Source organism: Talpa occidentalis, unplaced genomic scaffold, assembly GCF_014898055.3.
Source record: "Talpa occidentalis isolate TD23 unplaced genomic scaffold, MPIMG_talOcc4v2.1 talOcc4.9, whole genome shotgun sequence".
NCBI classification, from domain to species: Eukaryota; Metazoa; Chordata; class Mammalia; order Eulipotyphla; family Talpidae; genus Talpa; species Talpa occidentalis.
The window spans coordinates 36,961,894-36,984,824 of NW_023605305.1; the positions used below are offsets into that span (position 1 = coordinate 36,961,894).

Sequence of the window (22,931 nt, forward strand, 5' to 3'; positions counted from 1 at the left end):
TGTTGTAGAGATTCTTAGGTGAGCAAGATGGAATCAGACCGGAGAATCTAGACGCCTCTGGACATGTACTTTCTCAACTTGTCTGGCAACACAGCTTGACCTCACACCAATGACTAAGGGGCCCTTAAGCAGGGAGAAGGAGTAATAAAAGAATAAACAATCTTCTACTCTCTTTCCTGCAGTGAAAATACCCCTAATTACCAAGCCATCTTCCAGAGGAAGAACATAGACATCAGAGAACACATTCTGTGGTAATTGATCCAGTTTCCTCAGCAGGATCTCCCCAAATCAAAACTCTATTGCTCTATTTTTTAAAGTGGATTCTTTCCTCCACAAACTCCTCCCAACTCAGGTAGGCTAAGATTGAGATCATAGACAGGTTTCATGAAACAACCCAGAATCATGTGCTTTAGTCAGAATTCAGAGATTATTCAAACTGACACATCCATATAGGGATTGATTACACCAGAAACTTTAGAAATATTTCCATGAACAGGAGGCTTTAAAAATCTTATACTTGAACTTCTTTTCCTTTCCTGGGAAAGGATGGCGGAAGTAGGCCAATGTTATAGGAAGAAAATTGACCAGAAAGAAGCATTAAATCTGAGGAATTAATGTTTATCTTCTGATGTATATCTGTGGTTACACAGACAGCAAGGTTTGCTTTTTTTCCAGTTCAGATTGCATGTAATTAAAACCCTCTGCCAAAGCTCATCTGGATAAAGAACAAGCAATGGAGAATTTGTGACTCTCTCCATGGTGCTGATAAAATCACTGAACAAGAGCACTATCCCTCCCTCCCTTCCTCCCTGCCACTCTCTCTCCCCCTCCCCTCCCTCATCTATCCCCAACAGTATATGTATGTCCCTGCTTTAAGTTGATGTGTGTTTTTTCACTGTCCTCTAATTGTAATAATGATTTCAAAATATTCTTAGAGTTCTTTCATGTCTGTTATTTACTATTATTTTCAATAACTCCTGTTGTGCTTCCTCTCCTCTACTATCTTTCTCTGAACAACTTATGTACCCATAGTTAATTGGGAGAGGGAGAACTAATGAAAAGTATTTATTCCATTTTTTCCAATTTGATCTATGATTTCCAATGGCTTTTCTAGATGAAAAGATGTGTATCTAATTTCCCATTTTCCATAATCTACTCATTTATTTCACTTTTAATCCATGGCTCTAATCCTTCCCTGATCAACCACAAACAAGAAAGTCTTTCCTCTGAATGCTCACCCCCTTTAGAGTCTTAATTAGTGAGAGCCCAGCATAGTTGATTAGTATAATTAATACATCTTTGCCAAATCCTTGTGTTTATTACTAGCTATATAGTAAGATACTTTTCCAATAAGGGTGTAGCATCTAGAAGTAGTCTTTTTTTCCCCTAGTATTCTTAGGTCTGGGGTGAATTTAGAGCATTTTGTGGCTGCCTAAATAGCAAGTTTGCTGTTCCTTACCAAGTTCTCTGCCCTAACAAAAATAAAACAAACAAAAAAAGATGTATAGCATTCATTAAAATTCAGTACAACCAAAAACATTCTCTAATAATCTACTTCTGAGGTTCCTAGTCATTGGTACATTTTTAAGATAACATAGGGCCCTCCTAAATAAATAAAGAATTCATGCCAGGTTCTTCCCCAGACTACTTCTAAATCTCCAGGGCTGAGACCTGGACATTATAATTTTTTGAAAGCTTTGCACATAATACTCATATGAAGCTACTAATTTAATATATGCCATGCTCTGTCCCAAGTGCTGGGGATACAGGAACAGAGAAAGCCTGCTTTTATGATGTCATTGACTGCTGGCTATGTGTGACTAGGAAAGAACCACACAGTGAGGAACGGACAATAACACTTTTATCACAGAGTGCTGAGGAAGCTCAGAAAAAGGTTAAATAATCCAAGGTAGGGCAATCTGGGAAGATGTCTGAAGGACAGTGGTGTCAGAACTAGTCAGAAGAAATGTGTGCCTGTAGGCTCTTTGGGAAAATAAGTGGGGCTTTGTAATAACGATGTTTTCTTCTAATTAGTGTTTAATAACAGGTGAATATCTCTTGTATATTCTTCTCAGCCCATTTTCCTCCATCAGTGCCATGTCACCCTGCTCACACTGAGTCTAGAATTACCTAGAACTCTCAGTAGAATCATCCCACTGTCACCATGTTTCATGGCACAGAGTTCATACAGCTTAGCCTGGGACTGCAGGCAGCCATTTGAGGGAGTTCAGTCATTTGGTTCTGGGGAGGTTTTGTTTTTCTAGGTCCTAATTCAGCCAATCTTGATCAAATCACCCTGCCCACAGAGAGCAACCAGAATGCCTTTGAGAGCATGTTTTTCCCTGTGTGTGATACACCTTCTCCCTGGTTACCTGCCAATCTCTAATCATTGCCTTTGGGAAGTCTTTTCTGGTTGAATTACTCTAAACCTCTACCTCACCATAGGCAGCGTTTGTTGTTTTGTTTTGAAGTTCTACAAAATCATATTTGAACTTCTTGGAATGAGGGGACCACATCTTTCAATTATGAATGTCCAAAGGATAAAATCTACTTGACATGGGATAAGCAGTACAAACATTTAATATATGAAATAAACGTGACCATGTATGGCAGAGAGATGGGAGGATGCATGAATGGGTGAGTGATATTGTCTAAGTTTACTTTACACCTTACCAGTTCAGAGTTTAATCCAAAATAATATATGTACTAAGCTATCTATTCTCAAGAGGCAAAGATGCTGGCTATTTCCTTTTCTTATGTGCACCATCTCCTTTTGTTCTTCTTTTACCCTTTACCCTATAACCAAGGGGATGTAGTGTTGTAAATTTGCTTCCAAAATAAGTTTCAAACAAATAAATAATTAGTCTTCTGGGGTTATTTCAGAAGATTATAACTATTTCTCTCCAAACTTCCCTGAATCATGTTATTCCTTGCCCCCAGATATGAAAACATTCCTTCAGTTCCCTAAGATTGACTTATTCACAGAAAAAAATACTCCACTTTCCACAGATATTGCTTTGAAAATCTATTATTTTGATTTTCAGGTCTTCCATGAGTTCTTTGAGACACATCTTTGAGTTCTTTGAGGCCCTGGGTTATCTACCCTGAGCCACAGTGAAGCCTGTCAAGCCAGAGGGTGACAAAATATTCTAGCTTGCCTACATTCTTACAATTCAGAGCCCTCACAAAAACCTCTAAATGAAATTACAATATCTAACAAAATCAGTTATCTCTCTTTCTTTTCTTATCACACTTTTAACTTAGGCAGAATATTCTTTAAAAAAAAAAAAGATTTATTTATTTATTTATACAAGCACTGGGTACAGTCAGAAGCGCAGGAGGGTGAGAAAATTCACCAGAGCCAGAGCAGGGAGCAGAACAGGAAGACTGATGAAGTACACTGCTAAGGGGAGCAGCGGGCGCGAGAGGAGAGGTCTGCGTGCCATGTGGGACCCTCGCTGGTGGCAGGGATCAAACCGGCGCTGCAGAGGCTGCAGGCAGCTTCGCAGTCCAGCACTCAACCGCTGTGCCACCAGGGAGGCCCTAGGCAGAATATTCTTTTAAAATATTTGTTATCTATTGCATGAACATCATCAGAAACAAAAACAACACAATATACCCACAAGTCCAGCCTTGTAACATAATTAACTTCTCATCCCTCCATGATGCTTTCAAGTCTATCTGAATGAAAAATCTCTATGCAGCACACAGGCAATCTGTATTCTTTTTCCAGTTATCATGACGTAAGTATTTTTATTTACATGATGACCAGGGAAGTTTCTGCTTTTACTTACCCTTTGAAGAGGTGTAGGGAAAAGACTTACATTTAGACAGATTGAATTCTGGCTCTGCCACTAACTCGCTATGCAGCCTGAACCTATTTATTTAAACTCCTGTAAGCCTTGGTTTGCTCCTCACTAACAGGCATAATAACAGCTTACTTGGAGCATTTTAATAAAAATTCATTGAATTCTGCATATAAGATACCTGGCAGACTGTTTGACTTAGAGCTCACATTCATGAAATTGTGTCTCATGAAAAGCTATATTTTCAAAATATGGTCCTATCATGAATATAAAATGTATATGAATAATTAAAATAAAAAATAAGATTGAACTAAAATAAATTCAACCTTTGGTTTCCACTGACAGGACACTGAGAGTTTACATTCAATCATGTGAAATTAGCAATACTTAAGTGGAAAAGCTTGAAAATAACTGAAGTCCACCATCACTCTTTTACAGATGTATTTGCGTGACCTGCCTGAGATCAGAAAGGTTGTCAGAACCACAGGTGGAATTAGCACTCACATGTTCTCAAAAGTTGCTGAAAGGTTTTGATATCAAACATAACCCTCCCTTTAATACCACCTCAACCAATGCAGCATGAAAAACAGATATCATTAATTAATTAATCAAACACTTTCTGAGGGATTACATCAGGGCAAGAGGGAAGGAAAGAATAAAAATATTTTAGGTACCAACCACATGCTCAGCAACATGGTAAGCACAGAGACAGAAACTGAGGCTCAGAGAGGCCATGTAACTTTCCTAAGAACACACAGCTAGGATTTGAATCCATACTGAATCTCTGTGTATCCAAAATTTATAATCTTTCAACTAGAGCTTAAATAAATGAAAACTGACAGATATTTTTTGACTGTCTAACCTGTACCAGCTGCTGGATTTGACTATAGGGGACAAATGCAGTCCTTACATCCATGGAGCTAATGTCTAAATGAGATAACAAACCATTTACAGAGGAGCAAAGTGTGATGAATAGCAGGTAAGATTAAACACTTACAATGTTTGTAAACTATTCATATAATGAGGACAGTAAGTGTAAGCACTTTCTGTCTCAGAGTTTAGTTACACTATAGGTATATGCTCACACAGGCCAGACTAGGACCTTAACCAGTATTATTCTTCTGCATTATTTCTGTGGTAAAATGCATGCTGAATTCCAAACTGATATACAAAGAACTTTGGAAGTACACCCATGCTCAATGTTGATACCTGCTTTTATATGATGTTTTAATGCAGCAGCAGATTTACCTTTCTTGCTTGTTTCTGCTGAGTATAAAAAAATAAAATTAGTGTCAGCATGCATTTATAGAAAGTAGACTAATTGAATATGGGAAGATCAATCAAGCCATAAAGATTAATTATTGAGTATCTGCTCAGAAGTGGGCACTATGCCCAGGCAGTGGAGAAATATAGGAGAAATATAAGACTGAATCAGCCCTGCCCTTGAAGAGTCTGCAAACCAGACATAGGATACCAATATAAAAGCAATTCTAGGAAATAATTCAAATCAAAAGTGTAAAAGACTGAGGTACACACATATTTTTGGAATGGACTGCCTGAGTCAGAGATAAGGGAAGTTGACTAGGTTTCAAAAGACAGCTATAGTTTGCTTCGATATTTAGAAACTTCATTGTATCAGTGAGAGATAAATTAACTATGGAGAAAAGCATAAGGTAGATGTGCCCTGAGAAATGGATAGACTCCTAATACCAAGGACTAGAGTTGGGGAGCACCAGGAAATAAGATCACAGAGGTAGTTTTGAAGGACAGAACATTTTAACTTGATGGCTTTTGGAACCCCAGTGCCCAGAATGGTGACTGACAAACAGTAGGTGTTCAGTTAATATTTAGTGAGCTATACGATGGAAAGACATTGCCTTTGTTGAAAAGAGAAATAACTATAAAAATTTTAGACAGATCTAACATGACAAGAAAAATGTAAAATTGCACATAATTAAGTGGTAAATTCTATAATAAAGTTAAAAGTTGTCCAAATGCAGCCCAGAAAGTGACTAAGACAGGGCAAAATGAATCTTGGATAATTTCATAATCGAAGGGGAAGTTGAGTTGGGCAAGTTTTGGCTCTCAGGGACCACAATTCAGGTGCTCACAGTGGGAGGCAGGTAACATGAACATGTACAGGCAGATTTACTGAAACACACTGTTAATGGGAGTAATGGGGAAGACAGGAGAGGTTTGCTGTGCCATATGTGGGGATCAAACTCAGGCCATAGTGGTGAAAGCACTGAGATCTAACCCCTAAGCCACCAGGGAGGCCTTACAGGGTGACTTTTATTATGTAAATGTCAAACCAAGAGAAATATATCTGTTGGCTACATTCAAATTGTGAACCACCACTGGTGGCCTTAAGAACTGGCAGAGGAAAGAAAAAGATGCCTTCCAGATTGAGAAAAAAGGCAGATGACAAAGAAAGAGGAAAGACATGAAGGCTTAGGAGAAAAGTGAGAGACTTCTCTCTAGGATACAAAATATTAGCTGAAAACAGTAAGAAATGTGATTGGAGGGAAATGTTGAGTTGGAATTCTAGGTAAAAGAAAATGTAACAGGGAATCAAAATGACAGTAGCAGGTTAGGCTGCTTGGAGAAGCTTCTGAAATTCAGTGCTTTACCTTCTAATTTGGGCTGTGTTTGTCTCCATGACTAATGTTATCTGAAATCTCCCTGAAAAAAAAATGTCCATTCTAGAACTCTTGGAGGATGGTTTCTGAAAATTTTCTGGTGCTGTGCCTACCTGTTACCCCAGGTTACATATGACAGCTGAAGCACTATAGACAGATCAAAATCATCTTCAGAAGCGGAGTTCTGTCTTCCTCACTTAACACATTCCACTTAAGGATTTACAATTATACCAGTTGTGCAAATCAAAGTTATAGTTCCCTCAGTAACTGTAACCTGGACCAAGCATAGCTATATTTTTCTGCTGCTGAGTGGGCTTTTAACTCATGCCTCCCAACAGTGAAGGGGAGACTTAATTTAAACATGCAAGAAATGCTTTTTGGAAATCAAGAGGTTGTCCAAGTGAATGTTTAATGTAAATGGCTGTTCCTTTCAATGCATGGTTTTATCCCAGGATTCCCTGCAGACAGAAATCTTCCACAGTCTTGCAGGGTAAATGGGAAGGAAACTTCACTCCTGCAAGCTGCCTTGCTCATTCATTCACAGGTCAAAGTCCAGATTTGTTACTGAATAAGCTAGTGCTGATCAAAAGTATGAAAAGCAGGACTTGGGTGATAGAGCAAGCTGATTGAGGCTCTTGCCAAGGGGCAAAGTTTAAGAGACATCAAAAACTTCAGTAACTGAGATAAAACAATATTAAATCTATAGAGTCTTTCTCTTGTGCTCTCATGGCTGACTAGGGACTGCCCAGTATCAGCGAAGAGGAATGTGCAGCACATTGCTGGCCTGGGGAAGATCAAAATTCAAAAATTGAAGTACAGTTTCTGTTGAGTGGATATCACTTTCATAACATCATGATGTTGAAAAGTCATAAGTTGAACCATCACAAGCAGGGTACCATATGTACTTTAGGGAACTGCTCCTGTGCATTCTTTGTGAGGGTTATCACTTAAGTACTTCAAAATAAGCTTAAATTTTTGATTTTTGGAAAAAATCTTGAATTTATAGAGAAGTTGCAAAAACAGTAAAGAGTTCCTATATACCTTTCACCCAGATTCCCTGGTAGCTGGTATCATTACCAGAGCACAATTTTCAAACCAGAAAATTCATAATGGTATAGTACTATTAACTAAATTATAGACATTATTCTCATTTTTCTCCAGATTTCATTCTAATGTCCACTTTCTGGCATTTGATCCAAAATAGGATGGCACCTATACTGGATAAATTGAACACTCAACCTAGACCAGAGATACATAAATATGTTTTATTCCTCATGACAATTCTTATGCATTGGGAATGATTTCTTTCCTAGTAGTGTTGAGAATTTTCTCAAGTACCCTCTGATCTATATGTGACATGCCTCATTCTTTTGTTTTCTTTCCGTACCTTAACATTTGAAGAGCACTACTCTTGTTATTTTGTAGGACATCCCTCAGTTGGGGTTTGTTGAGTGTTTGCTCAATATGAGGTTGATGTTAGGCATTTTGGGTAAGATTCCCCATATACGTGGTATGGTGATCTTCTCAGTACTTCATGTCAAGGGCAGCTTGATACTAATGTCTGTCCTTCCTGGTCATGTTCCCCTTCATCATTTGGTTAAGGTGAGGTTTCTCAACTGTAAAGTTACTAACTTTCCCTATGTAATTAAAATGTGGATACTTCGGGGAGATTCTTTGAGACAACGCAAATATCCCATTTTTCATCACAGCTTTGCCTATTACTTTTGGTATCTGTCCATGGCTCATCCTTGAAACAATGATGACCATGGAGTTTTGCCTAATCAAAAATGAACTTTCAGCAATCATTAAGTCCTATTTAAGGACTAAAGGTAAATGTTTCCGGGCCTCCCTGGTGGCGCAAGCGGTTAAGACGCAACCTATGAAGTTAACCGCAGCCACTGCAGCATGAGTTGGATCCCCAGCCAGGGAGCAACCCACAGGGCGCAGCAGGCCTCTCCTGACTCACCAGCTGTCCCCTCAGCAGTATATTTCTTTTTTTTCTTTTTTTTAATTTTACATATTTTTTACATCATTTTTCATTTTTGCACAATGTATGCATTTTTATCTTGGTTATACTGCCCGTACAATTCCCACCTCCCTTTGTTTTGATCCCACTTCCTCCTCCCGCTGCCCTGTAGTGTGTCTCTGGGTTATAGTTGCTTGTCGATTTTGATTTTTACTTTATTATAATAAGTCTTTTTCCTGGTACCTTATTTAGGTTTTCTAAATTCCTGCTATGAGTGAGACCATCTAGCATTTTTCTTTTTCTTTCTGGCTTATTTCGCTGAGCATGATCCCTTCCAGCTCCATCCATGTTGCTGCAAATTGCATGAGTTTATCTTTTTTTGATTGCTGAGTAATATTCCATTGTGTATAAGTCCACATCTTCTTGATCCAAATCATCTATTTTTGGCCATCTGGGTTGTTTCCAAAGGTTAGCTATTGTAAACAGTGCTCTCAGCAGTATATTTCAGTCAATATGCCTGTTCTGTTCCCCACTCTGTCTCTGGTGGATCCTCTCACCACCCACACCTCTGGCCTGTACCCCCATTCTTGTATGTATAAATAAATAAATCTTTTAAAAAATAAAATAAAGGTAAATGTTTCCTGAAGTGAAAGATAATCTTCCTGTCAAACCTGCCTTTCACACAGCTGTGTGGAGTAAGTGTCTAGTTTAGGCATTGCTAATTCATGTCACCTGAGTCATTGTCCCCACCACCACCCCCACCCACCTACAGAAGGAATCAGCTTCTCACTTGCCTACTTAAGATCTCAAAATTCTCAACACTACTAGGAAAGAAATCATTCCCAATGCATAAGAATTGTCATGAGGAATAAAACATATTTTTGTATCTCTGGTCTAGGTTGAATGTTCAATTTATCCTAAAATTACCTCATCCCCAGAGGACCCTCCCTTTGAACAGTCCCAGGGGATCTTTCAGATCTAGAGTCACTGGGGAAAAGAGACATGCACAGGCAGTTCCCTTGGGCTTTGGGGTTTTTCTTATTTGGGGCAATTCCTTTGAGTCTCAAGTGTGGTGTGCTGCTAAATATTTATCAATTGGCTCTCCAGGATAGAAATGATAAAGGCCTGGATAAATATGATGAATGCAAATTCTGTATTACATGCAAATACGATGCATGCAAATTAGTTACTCCTTATCTACATCATACTGTTAAACACAGAACTGTAGCTGGGAAGAGATAGGTAGCAGCAGAGAATAAAGTTTCTTCATAGATGTAAATAATGTTAAGAATATAGATAAATACACGAAGTAGTAAGGTAATTAGGAAGTGATGAGTTTTGAGTGTTAATAACCTTTGATTTTAATATAGCTTATTTAATTTTATATATGTATATAAATTTGTAATAATAGCAGTTATTTATCACCCAACTCTCAAGATTCCTAAATATTTTACATTTGGTTCTCATGAGATGGTGTGAGCCAGCTCCATCACATCACCTCACACAGTGATTACCCTGAGCCCTGAGGTTCAAGAACACTCAAAGAAGCCCCTGAAAAGGTAGGTTGACACTTTTCTAAATACCACTGGGAACCCTTATGAGGACCAGATCCCTGCAAGGGAAAACTTTGCTCCAGAAGCAGCATCTGCTGCTTCTTGGCAAGCCTTCCATGGAATCTGCGAGGGCTCCAAAGCATCTGGCTGCTACCAGGGCTGGTGTGAAAGCTGCCTTCATTGCTAATGTGATGCAGAGTCCTCCCCAGGCTCAATACCTGTTCCCCATTCTCCCAAAAGGCCACTTAGCCCTCTACTATAGTTAAAATAATTATAGGGATATGTTAGAAGCAAGGAGTAGTAAGAAGAAGAGGATAGACAAGAAAGGCAAAGTCACAGGGTTGAGTAGAGAAAACAGGTCAGGTACAGTACTGAATGTTTTCACAGATGTTTTTGTTTACTGTCATTCTGACCCATCCAGGGAAACAGCATCTTCCCTTCTACCAACAGATTTCATGACTCTCCAGTTAATAATAATGTTTCCCAGCTAGTAAGAAGCAGAGCTAGGATATATCTCCAGCTCTGCTTGCCAATATGGCCCCAGCATAGAGTAGAGAGCACATGAGAGGCACTATCTGAATGCTTGTGGAATAGACACAGGAAAGGAGCTTGATCTCAAAGCTTGTGCTCTGACCTCTACCAGGGAAATGGTGCTGGTGAAAGTGCTTTCAAAGGGTCAAGTGTGATGTGCAGTGGTAGTGGGCAATGTGGTTTGTGAGGCTGACTTGGGAGTGAGATAGGTATTTCCTCCCAGGCTCTGCCTTTTAGAACTTTCTGAGCTGAGTTAGGACGTCACCTAGACTCTCTCTGAGGCTCAGCTTCCTCACTGGAAAATGGGGATAATAAGTTCTACCTTGACATGTGGTGACCACAAACAAACAATTATGGTGGAGAAATCACTTTCCAGGCTGAATGGTGCTGGGAAAGAAAAAAATTCAGTTTATCACTGTCCATGAAGTGACAATGTCATTCCACTGGCCTGGGAAGGGCATCACATTTGACCCCATGGCAGCAGAGGAAAAACAAGGCCCTTGGAGACAATGGAAAGTGTAGGATTCTCATCTATTTCAACGTTAACTTTGGGTCTTAATTAGCTGCTCTGTTTGGAATTCACCAGACAAAAGAATTTCAGCAAGCTTTTTCTCCCTGTTTTTTGTTTGAAATACGAGGGAACAGATAGGTTAGAAGAAAACCCTGCTGCTTTTGCACATTGGTATGGATTCCCAGGAATTAAATGGTAATACAAAGAGGCAGCAGCAGCCTCCCTTTAGCCCTTCATAAGGCATGCTGCCTGGGATTATCAGAGAGCCCAGAACTCAGGTGGCCATAAGGGGTGCATTGGGAAGACAACGAAGCACAGAGGCAGGTTAAGCTTCTTTCCCACAAGGCAGGTCAGGGACAGTGCTGGACCAAGAAGATCCACTATTCTAGACCAGTCCCTGTGAGTGTCACGGTCCCTTCTGCACACATGTGGACCCTAACAGAGCTGAAGATGCTAGTGCCTTAACTGTTAATGCTGATCCACTTTAAAAGCAGTGCATGAGTGTGAGTGTATATGTGTGTTAAAAAAATACATGCATGCAAAATCACACATGCATATTCAACACATTAGACAAAATACCTATAGCAGATGAGGGAAGTAGGAAAATGAGAATGGGAGATGGGAATAACAGTTAGAAAATAAGTACACACTCGACAAGGGAGGGCCTTGCAGAGGTCAATGACGGCAATGTGTCATAAGATGATGTGATAAATTCAACCCCTTCATGTGACATCCAAAGAAGTCTAAAAGAACAATGAGGATACCTTCCTAGCAGTCAGAGCAGAAGACCTGAAGAAGAAATCAGACCTTGCTGCTGAGTCTCAGGCAAAGTCATATTCATTCTATTATTCATTCCTCCAACAGAGAGCTTCATTAGCCAAGCATTGTGCAGGTGGAGCTGCTGTAGGATTGAGCTCTATTCTTGGGCAGACAGGGCCACAGAGGATGACAACACAGGTGCTAGGAAGAGCAGGAGGAAGCTGTTCCTAGGAAGACAATAGCAGAGTGCAGGAGAGAGTTAGAGAAGGTTTCCTGGGAGAGTGAAGAGTGATTCCTTCCTAAGGCAGCCCAGAAGTGCAAGAATATAGTTTGGTGTGGTGAAGGGTTGAAAGGATTTTAGTGGAGCAGGAGGATAGGATGATGACTCAACTGGAATTGGCAATGGGTGAGGCCTGACGGCCTAAACTCAGTGAAGTCAGGACAGCCAGGCTTGCGCTTGGAATGCTGGTGCTCAGCATCTGGCAGGGGTATACACAGCAAGGGGACCCAAATCAGTCACTGCTGTCATACAAGTCGAAGCCCAGTTACAGAAAACCAGAAAATGATGCCCTTAATTTAGCTGGGTTTGGGAAGAGAAAAAGAGGACAAGCAATTGAGAAGATTTCAGAAAAGAGGTATTATCCGAGCTGAACTTAAAAGAGGTTTAGAATTTTGCTGGCATAGAAAGAATGGAACTGAGGACATTGCAAGCAAGAGAAAGAAAAACATGAGCAAAAGATTTGCATGTTAGTGTCTAAGTTGATGAATAAAAATATCAAAAATCCCAAATCATTCATGACTAATAAAGAGCCTTGGTAAAAATCCCCAGATTTAGTCAAATAGTTATTTTTTAAATAGCTGATTCTGAGCATTCTCTACCTCTGTGGCTCCAGCTAGCACCAACCCCTCCACAGGATTAGGAATGTTTACCCACTTTATGATGGCTAAGCAGGGTTTAAAATGATGACTCCCCTTTCTGTTAGAGGAAAGAAATGTAGAAACAAAAACATTGTTTTAAGAAGGGGGGTGGGAAACCAACTCCCTCTGGGTCTGGCACAAAATTAAATTTTATGAGTTACTCAGCAGCAAGCAAGGCACAGAAGGAAGCCAGTATGAAACTGCCTTTCAAAGTAACTGCAGTTGACAACTAAACTCCCTCAGCTAGGGGGAGAAAAGGAGTTAATAGAGGCAGAAGTCAAGCTTTCATCCTTCACCTGAGTCTGTTCCTTTCATATGCTAAATGCAGCTCAGGCAGTCTGGGTGAGAGAACTCAACACTATCATTAAAAAAATATGGGCACCCAGGCTGAGGAGGACATTTGCCCCTGAGTCATATGCCACCCAGGGTTACAATGGATAAGGTAATAACAGGAAAACATAGCTTCCTCATGCCAGACCTGCTGTGTGGGCTGTAATTACCCAAACAAGGACAATCTACTAAGACAGCATCCTTTCACAACCCCCAAGAGCACAATGCCCCAATTGATGTGGTTCTACCCATAGGCGAAGGGTTCTGGCAGGTAGACAGTCTATGCTTGGCCTGGGAAGATGTGTTGTTCCCTGGCCCCAACAACAACAACAAAACAGTGAAAAATGGACAGTTAGGCTGTTATCAGCAGGGAGGATCCAAACAATCAGGAGAAAAATCCAGGACATTTAGTCTGGGAGCCTTTTTTATTTTTCTTCCAATTTTCTAGTTTTGAGAAGTTGGTGCCTGTGGAAACCAAAAACACATCCAATGGTCTGGCTTTTCAAAGTCAGATATCTGCATAGGCTGTGTCCCCACACCTGCCCCCAAAATGAATTTATGAGTAGAAATGATGTATTTAAAGACTTTGCCACTTTACATTTTATTAAATGCCATCTTGAAAGATTCTAGACTTTATGAGCTGGAACGTGCTCTCCAGTTAAGAAGGTAAAGGACTGGGGATGAACCCAAATGTTCTTCCATTTCCAGCAATGCTACAATGAAAAAGAATGAGACTGCATTACAGTGATGGTTCTGAAAGTGTAGTCCCTGGACGAGCAGTGTCCACATCACCTAAGAATGCATTTGAAAATTAAAATCCAACAGAGGCCTGTTTTACCAAATCCTCCGGGTGGTTCCAATGCCTGCTCAAGTTTAAGACGTGTGCTAGAGGTGTGGTTCTCCACACTGGTTATCTGTTAGCATCACCTGGTGTACTTTTCATTGTGCTGTTTTAGCCAACTCCAGGCCAATTAAATCAAAACAAGCAGGACCAGGCCTAGACACAGCTGTTTTTCAACAGTTCTGCAAGTGATGCAAATTTGCAACCAGTGTGAATAGCTGTTATCTACTAGACCAAGAGCGATTTAGATTGGATACTTTTGGACCTCTGGTTTTCAGCTTAATGGCTACTAAATGAATCTCCTTTGTCAAAGAAAACATAAAATTCCATCTTCATGAGCTGGAACGGCAGAATGTGAAGCCGGAGGAAAGCATCAGAATCTTGTATCAAAATCAATGGTAATAATAGTAACTAATAGCTCATCTAACAGAAACGATTGCTCACCCTGGGGAAGGGGGGCTAACCCCCACAGTCAGAAGTCAGTGTGAAAATGGCACACTCAGAGGCAGTAAAAGTGACACCACACCTCCCACACACCTCAAGTCCAGATGCCACATCCCCCAAGGGGAGCTCAAAGCCTCCCACTTACATCTCAGCTTTGAAGCCCCATGTACTGAGGGTGTGTGAGACCTCAGCTCTTCTCACCCTGTCTGATGCTACTGAATGTGCAAAATGATGATGCCTGTTAAGACAGAACTTAAGGGGTTCATTCCCTTGGGTTGGGCAGAGTCGCAGCATTGCAGCTTTACAACTGAACTGTGAACTGGGGACAAACCTTTTATCCAAAACAGGAAGCTGGCAGTTAACCCACTATGTGTGTTCCTCAAACTGGAGTCCACTGGCATAGACCCAAAGGTCCAGGATATTTTCCCTATTAAAAGGGATTTGAGGGCCTCCCCGGTGGCATAGCAATTGAGCGCTGGGTTGTGAAACTGCCCGCAGCCTCTGCAGTGGCTGTTGGATCCCCGGCCGCAGGGCAAGGGTCCCACATGGCGCAGACCTCTTCTGCCTCCCGCTGCTCCCCTCAGCAGTGTATTCCGTCACTCTGCCTGTTCTAGTTCTACTCCCGGCTCTGGCTCTGGTGAATCCTTTCACCCTCCCGCACTTCTGACTTCACCCAGTGCTTGTATAAATAAATAATCTTTTAAAAAAATGTTATTTAAAAAAAATAAAAAATAAAAGGGATTTGAGCATAACTAAAATGCAAGAAACGTTGTAAATTCTTCTCAATAGGAAGCAGCAACATTCTTAGGATGTTTCTGGAGACAACTTTCATGTCTCTACACTGTAAAAAAATTTTAAAGATCAAGTAGCAAAGACTGGAACCATTTCAACAGCTGGCAAGTGGATATCCTTATGAAAACAGAATCACCCTGACATATAGAGTAAATCTTGAGTTTCCAAGATTTGGGGTATTGTATTTTCTCTCCCCTTGTAACAAGGGTGAGGATAGGAAGGAAATGAGAAGAAAAAGAGCATACTTTTGTATTCCCAATACCTATGGTTATACAGAGTTTAGAATCTGATAAACCTGGATTTTAATTTTGACCCTGTCAATTATTTGTTGACTGGTCTTGAATATTAAGCATACAAATTTCAGGTTTTCCATCTGTAAAATGGGAATAATAATACTTAGCACTTATCAGGATAAGCAGAAAGAAGCCATGGATTACCTTTAGCACAATGCCTAGTAAACAGCAAATAAAGGAGCAGTTGTGATCATTCATTATTCATCCTTGGACACTCAGCTGACTTTGTGTATATTTCCTTGACAGAAATGCTTACCTACAGACACACACTTACAGGTTTTGTATTTGTAGCTCCAGAACTTACAATATGTATCTAGAGCTTAGTCATTATTATTGTAATTGCTCATTTACAGGTCTGTAAAGATTGTCTTAAGGAAAGAGACCATGTCTTTGTAACCCCAATGCCTCAAGCACACTTGATCCATCATATGTATTTTGAATGAGTAAATGAATGAAGGAAGCAATCATTCACTTACCTAGTAACAAGAAGTTAAATTGGCATGGTAAAAAATGAAGAGATAGAAGAGGAAACACACAATCATGGTTGACTCTGGATATAAACTGCAAAAGAATATTGCTTTGCAGAATTTTTGAATTTACTTAATCACAGATAATCCTTCTCTGAGAACTCTCTAAAGGAGGGGAGAGGGTCAGGGATGGTATGCTCATATAATACTTAAAAAAGATTTATTGGTTGGTTGTGTGTACACGGTCCTCTGGAACCAGCTCATCTAAAGACAGATACCTTCCTGACATTACTCAAGGACAAAAGAAGCAAAGTCAAATCAAGAACCCTTATCTTCCTCCTCCATGTCCAAAGAATTCTAGGCCTGAATATAAAATATCGCCTCTTAATCTTTACAGTGGTCACCACTCCATCTTGCTTACCATCTTCTGTAGACTCTGCCTCTCAAAGCCTCCACTTATTCTCAATGAGACTTCCCTTTTGATTCCATCCCTGCCTAATCTCTGAAAGATGACTGTCAAACATGTATTGGTAGCACAGCTATAGCCATCTCCCTACCACCACACCACTCCTCATCCATTCCCAGAGACTAGATCTGGAACATATGCTCATCCAGGAAGTGTCCTAACCATTTCCATGGTCATAGGAGATAAATGGAGAAACAAAACTCAATGAATCAGTTGAGAAACAGGTAAGATTGTTGTTTTGGTCACACGCATAGGAACCTCCCTCTCCTAACCCTGCCAACCAGGGTTTTAGTCAATGGAAAAGTCATCTAAAAAATCTGCAATATGTCCATAACTACACCCTGAGAAAGCCTGCCTGACAAGAAACATGGTGACAAAATGCTACATGCTTAACTACAGTCCCCAAGTCATCTTTCACAACTGTGGGAGTTAGTCACAGAAAAGTAGACCTGCTGAGCAAGCCATTGACTTTTATCTTTAGACTGCAACTGCTATTCATCAGCATCAATATTTTAGAGTTTAATCAACTCAGCCCTAGTCTGAGTCCAGAACATCTACATCATCATGAGGACTTACCGCATCCTGACAGCTGAGGACCTCCAAAATGCTGTTGAGTAATTCAACACAGTACTTCTTCTCCTGGACCTGGTGTTGCATCTCGTCCTTCTGTTCCAGTAGCTCCTTCAATTCTTTGGTGATGACAGGAAGCAGAATGTCTCGGCATTCTGGAATGAAAGCATTTCAGAGGCATTTGAGTTTCCTCAGTTTTGGGTTTCTCTTCTTTTTTAACGATAATTTTCACTAAATAAATAACTCACAAATATACTCTGTTTGTAAAAAAATTAAATATTTAAGATTAGGTTAAGATTTTCTTAGGGCATCATTCACAATTCTGGCACTTCCCCAAGCCCCACTCTGTAGAAGCAATCAGTTATTTTTTATTCTCCACATATGTGTGTTTACCTGCATATAAACACATACGTGTATGTTCATACATGTATATATGCAGATGTACCAGTGTACAATATGTAGTATCATTTTGATTTTCATTTCAGTAAGTCATATCATACTGTGATGATAAACCTTCAAGATCCTTTCATAGACACGTTTCACATATGTATTAATATAAAACATACAATTTTGTTTTCATTTCCTTTTTATAAAAGGTGACCATTTTATTAAAGAGAACAACATATGTATTGTTCTGCATCTTGATTTTTTTCACTTACCAACATTTCTTGGAGCACTTTGTATGTCCTTACCTACAGAGATCAATTTAATAATTTGTAACAGCTTTCAGCATTCTTTTATGGGTATCTTGTATTTATTTGCCATACTCTTTGATGGACATTTTTCTTTAAGATTTATTTATTTATTTATATAAAAACCGTGGTACAGGCAAGATTCAGGGGAGGGTGAGAGGATTCACCAGAGACAGAGCAGGGAGCAGAACAGAGAGCAGAACAGACTGACGAAATACACTGCTGAGGGGAGAAGTGGGAGATACAGGAGAGGTCTGTCACGCCATGTGGGACCCTTGCCGGCCAGCCGGGATTGAACCTGTGCTGCAGAGGCTGCGGACAGCTTCACAGCAAGCGCTCAACTGCCTGTGCCACCAGGGGAGGCCCTGATGGACATTTTTCAATGGCACAAACAGTTTAAAAATGAACTTCTCTCTTACATCTTTGTGCACAGTAGTTTCCATTTTATTTTTTTTCCCTAACCATTATTCTTTATATCCTCTTGTCCTTTCCCTTTCCCCTCCCTCTTAACTTGAGAGTCCTCATGGGTGTTTGTTGACATCCACTAACTTTTGGAAATAAGTTACTTATTGAATGGATGCTATGGAAATGTCCAGTATATATTTTTTATTTCTCTAACTTGATTTTCTACACACAGTCTCTCAAGCTCTCTCTATTTTATTGCAAAATGTTGCATTTGATCCCTTCATAGGACCAAACAGTATTCCACAATGCAGATATACCACATCCTCTTTACCCAATCGTCCATTGATGGACATGCAGGCTGCTTCCATGTCTGAACTATTGTAAACAATGCTGTTATGAACATACTGGAACATGTATTTTTTTTTTTGTATTGATGGTTTCATATTCTTTGGTTAGATGTCTAAGAGTGGGATTGTTGGTATTACTTTCATTTTAAATGAAACTTTCACTAAGAAAGGCATGTCTCCTGATATTTCTGTCTCTGAAAATTTCCAGAAAGTTCTAAAATCCTACACAGTTTTGTTTCTATATTGGTCTTGAAAATGGGAAAACTTGAGCAATGCCCCCAAAATTCCAAAAACTTTTGAAGTCATCCCCACTAAGTTATTTCTTGAGCTGAGATGTAACTCCTATATAACAAGATTTAACTTTAATTTAATACAAGAAATAGGTAATGAATATCTTTTATGTAGAAGTCTTTACATTTCTGGAAGCACAGAGATAAGATGTGGTTCTCACCTATTAGATACTTGAAATCTGACAGCGATTAGCAGTGAAAACCAAGAGCAATGGCAGAAGATAGAATGAGATAAAAGTGGGAAAAATTAGAGAACATCTTTTGTTCTGTCTGCCCAACATATGTGCTCCCTTTTACTGGCATGACATCCAATTTTATTCTGAAGAGCCACCTGCTATGAAATAAAACTCTGGGGACACTTTCCTAAGGATCCTTTACCTTTTCTAGTCAAGGGCTAGACACATAAATTTAATAACAATAATTGCTGACATTGTGCCAGGTACTGTTTTAAATATCTAACATAAATATCTTTTTTTAAAGATTTATTTATTTATGCATACAAGAATGGGGGTACAGGTCAGAGGTGCAGGGGGAGAGAGGATTCACCAGAGACAGAGTGGGGAACAGAACCGGCAGATTGACTGAAATACACTGTTGAGGGGAGCAGCGGGTAAGTCAGGAGAGGTCTGCTGTGCCATGTGGGTACTCCCTGGCCGGGGATCGAACTCATGCTGCAGAGTCTGTGGTTAGCTTCATAGGTTGCGTCTTAACCCCTTGCGCCACCAGGGAGGTCCCTTGCGTAAATATCTTTAATTAAGCCTCCTAGTGACACCAGGAGGTAGATTCTATTATTCCCCATTTTGTTGATCAGGAAACAGAGGGATTTGCCCAAGTATACAAAACCAGTCATTGATGGATCTGATCTAAGACTACAGTGCCTGTGCTCTTAATCACTATATGAAGAGAATAGTCTCTGAAGGTCAACTGTCCTTACAACAGTACCCCAAGAAGGCTGCCCATGGTGTTTCCTACTTCCTCTCCTAGAGCTGCTCTGGATTTCTCTTCTCTTATCACTGAGACTTTCCTCTGATTCTAGCTATTCCTCTGATGAATGACATTCTATGTAATACCCTCTAACTTTCAAATATATTTATTTTTATTAAAACTTACCAGAATAGATTTCTATTGCTTGCAACCAGAGAATCCAAATGGTAGTTATGAAATGCCATGAAAGTTTCTGAAGGGAGAAATATTCCCTGATTGGAAGGTTCACAAAAACCTGTACAGGTTCTTTTAAAGCTGTGTCTCTACTCTCAGAGCACTAACCTCAGTTTGCAATTAACTTCTAAATAGTTTAATTAATTAATGTCCATTTATTCCACCAAAGTATAATCTCCAAGACAACTGGACCAAATATTTGGTACCTTCCAGTACCAGAATCATAGCAGTAATTCTATAAATCTTGGTTGAATAAATGAAAGAAGTGTCATTTGAGATGGTCATTCATAAGTACATAATATTGCCACAGGAAGTATAGAGCTTAAAGAATAGAGAGTGACTTAAAGTACACAAACTAGGATAACTGGAATAGTCTTCTGGAAGTATAATGCCAGGAGATGACATGTAAAAGGAAAGTTCTAAAATGCAATAGAAGGTGTTAGGTTATAGTTGTATGGAGAGATGCTATTGTATGTAAAATTTTTGATTCCACATGCTTAAAATTATAGATGAAGTACTAGACCACAGGTTTAATGGGACTGGATTTGGACTCAAGAAATCCTTGCCTTAATGACTTTTGAGAGTACAAGATACTAAGTTATCCATTACCTCTGTTTAGAGAGATAAAGGGAAAAACAGGATAATATTTACATATGATTACTGGATAATTTGAGTTAAATCTATACTTAGTCCATATCTAGTTACCATAAAATTGAGTCCTGTGCAGATCTACCTATTAAAAATGGTAGAGAAATCTTCTGCAATGCTTATTCAGAAGTTTATTTTAAAAGTTATCTTCTAAACTGCTATTTTGTAACTTTGAAATTTTTGTTGATTAGAGGAAATTATGTATGTTAGAATGCTTGTTAGAGAAAAGCTAGAAGAGTTCATTCAATATGGTAAATTCTTTGTCATTGGAGGTGAGTGACAGAAATTCTGACTTTACTGTTGCTACATATTTATACCCAACAAGATAAAAATTGTGCATTCTCTTGTTAAATAATGATTGTAAATTCTTACTCTTCAAAAATTTAATTTTGAAATATAAATAACAGCTCTAATAAGGGAATTTAAAAAACAACAAAAAGTCTTGTTCTTCTAGTTCTCTGAGTAAGAGGAAATCAACAAAAGTTGTGTTTTAAGGAGATTGATGTTATTACACTATACAGGGTAGTTAGAGAAAGGAAAGCCCCAAGGGCAGAGACCAATGATAATTCTCCTGCAGTAGTCCAAGTGATGATAAAGAAAATAAAATTCTGGGGTTCACCTTCCTACATTCCTAACTTCTAACACCATAGTCTTGTCTTCTGTTGATAAGATCTTGAAGAAAGATAATGTGAAATAGATGAAGTTTGGCCAGTGGTCTTGAACTCGAAACATAAGAAGAAAATGTTTTGAAGCCTAAAGTGCCCTTGCTAATTCAAGGTTAAAAACATTTAAAACTCTCTCCATTTATTAAGTGTGTTTACTAAGACCTATAGGAAGGATATATGCAAAGACAGAGGACTCATCCATTCAGGCAGTTCACTAACTCATTCATTAATTTAGTCAATCTACTACATTTATTAAACACTCCTATTTTGAGATGAAGTTGCCCAGCTATCCCAGCAAGAGAGTCAACTGACAACTGACAGCAATCTACTGTCTTTACTTCTTTGAGTGGCCATAAAAAAGAGCTGTGTTGTAATTTAATCAGGTTTTTCCTTGACAGTGCATTTTGTTGGTTAGATCCCCAAAACATAGATATGAACCAAGGGAAAATGATAATTGATAGATTTTAGGTATTAATGATAATCTCCTTGTGAAGTCACCAGACTTGTAGCTCTACTTAGAATAGAACTTAATTAGATTCAGTAGATTCTCATGAATGTCTGGTAGTGAGCTCTCCATCTCTAGAAGTATTTAAGCTGTAGGTGGCTGTCTACTGACAGGTATGGGTGAAGAATTATTCAAAGTATCAGATAAATGATGGGTATCAGAACTGAATGATGGGTAAGACCTCATCCAAAATTCTATGATTCTATAAAATCTAGGTTCAGAAGAAAAGGCAAGGAGGAGGATATTTGCTAGGTGGAAAGAGTAGACATGAGCATTGTTTATAAACCATTGAGGTTGTGGTTGCTGTGGATCCAGAGCAGCAATGGTTTACCAATCCAAAAGTTGTCTACTTTACAGATAATCAAAACCAACATCCCCACAAGATGAAGGCTCTTGGTGCTGAGAGTCAGCAAGAATTCAGCTGAGGAAGCCATTAATCACATGGCCTGTTTTTCAGAAAGTATTTTACCTTCTCCTTTACCATGATTTCTCAGAAATGTCTGGCTCCTCTGCTTGGAGATGAAATAATTTTTCTCATTTATAATTGGAGCTGTGAAATTATATTATCTGTAAAGCTTCAGGAAATAGCATTTCTAAATTGTGACTTGATTGTCAAGCAAACAAACACAAATCGTTTGAAAGACAAATATTGCAGAGCCTTAAATCAATCTTTAGAGACAGAGGCAACAAGCATAAGTCCTGGGTATCTGATGCCTGACAAAGGCTGGGAGATCTGCCATCAGGTGACAAGTTCACATTGTAATTCAGACCAGGCACTTACAAACCCACAGAACAACTCTGTATTTTCATAGAGAGGAGCTTTTTCTAGTTCAATTGACTGCAGAGAAGAAAATGCAGCGATTCTGGACTCTGTGCCCTTCAAGAAAGTTTTGTCCTATGGGAGACGGTGCTACTACCTGACTTCATAGCTCTCTTGAAGTGTGAACTGCTTGTGCAATAATTTCATGACTCAGGGACATTTCATAGAAAATGGTCCTTTTCCTTGCCATCTTCTCCCCAACAATCAGCTCCATGTAAAGAGCAAAATGGAGATGCTTTGTCTACCTTGAAGAGCTACTCTGGGGGTGTATTAGGCCAAAAAATACCACTACTGACTCTCCCTCAGTTCTAGAATGTGGTACATGCAGACTGATGTATAGGTCTTTGGATATAATGCAAGGTCCACAAAGAGAAGCTATTACCTCCCCATTTCCTACCAAAGCAACAGGGATATGGGAATAACAAAAAGAATCACTGTTAAAATGGATGTGGATGAAATAGCATCTATAACCCTGCTAGGGAAATGCATATCCACCTACAGCCCCAAGTATATCC

At 39.4% G+C, this 22,931-nt stretch overlaps 1 protein-coding gene and 1 long non-coding RNA gene across 3 annotated transcripts in view; one reads left to right on the forward strand and one right to left on the reverse strand.

Annotated features, from left to right (window-relative positions):
- The window catches only part of DOCK2 (dedicator of cytokinesis 2), a 395,355-nt gene that overhangs the window by 238,321 nt on the left and 134,103 nt on the right, over positions 1-22,931 (reverse strand). The window contains exon 26 of the mRNA XM_054691629.1: positions 16,893-17,041. Coding sequence (XP_054547604.1) covers positions 16,893-17,041 — 149 coding nt within the window. The remainder of the gene's footprint in view (positions 1-16,892; positions 17,042-22,931) is intronic.
- Positions 1,854-17,121, forward strand: LOC119237154 (uncharacterized). 2 transcript variants are annotated; one of them, XR_008550391.1, is made up of 3 exons: positions 1,854-1,909; positions 2,472-2,637; positions 15,737-17,121. It is a non-coding gene; the product is annotated as an uncharacterized LOC119237154 (long non-coding RNA). The 2 variants fall into 2 exon arrangements; XR_005123204.2 differs by lacking the exon at positions 15,737-17,121 and adding an exon at positions 3,045-3,220.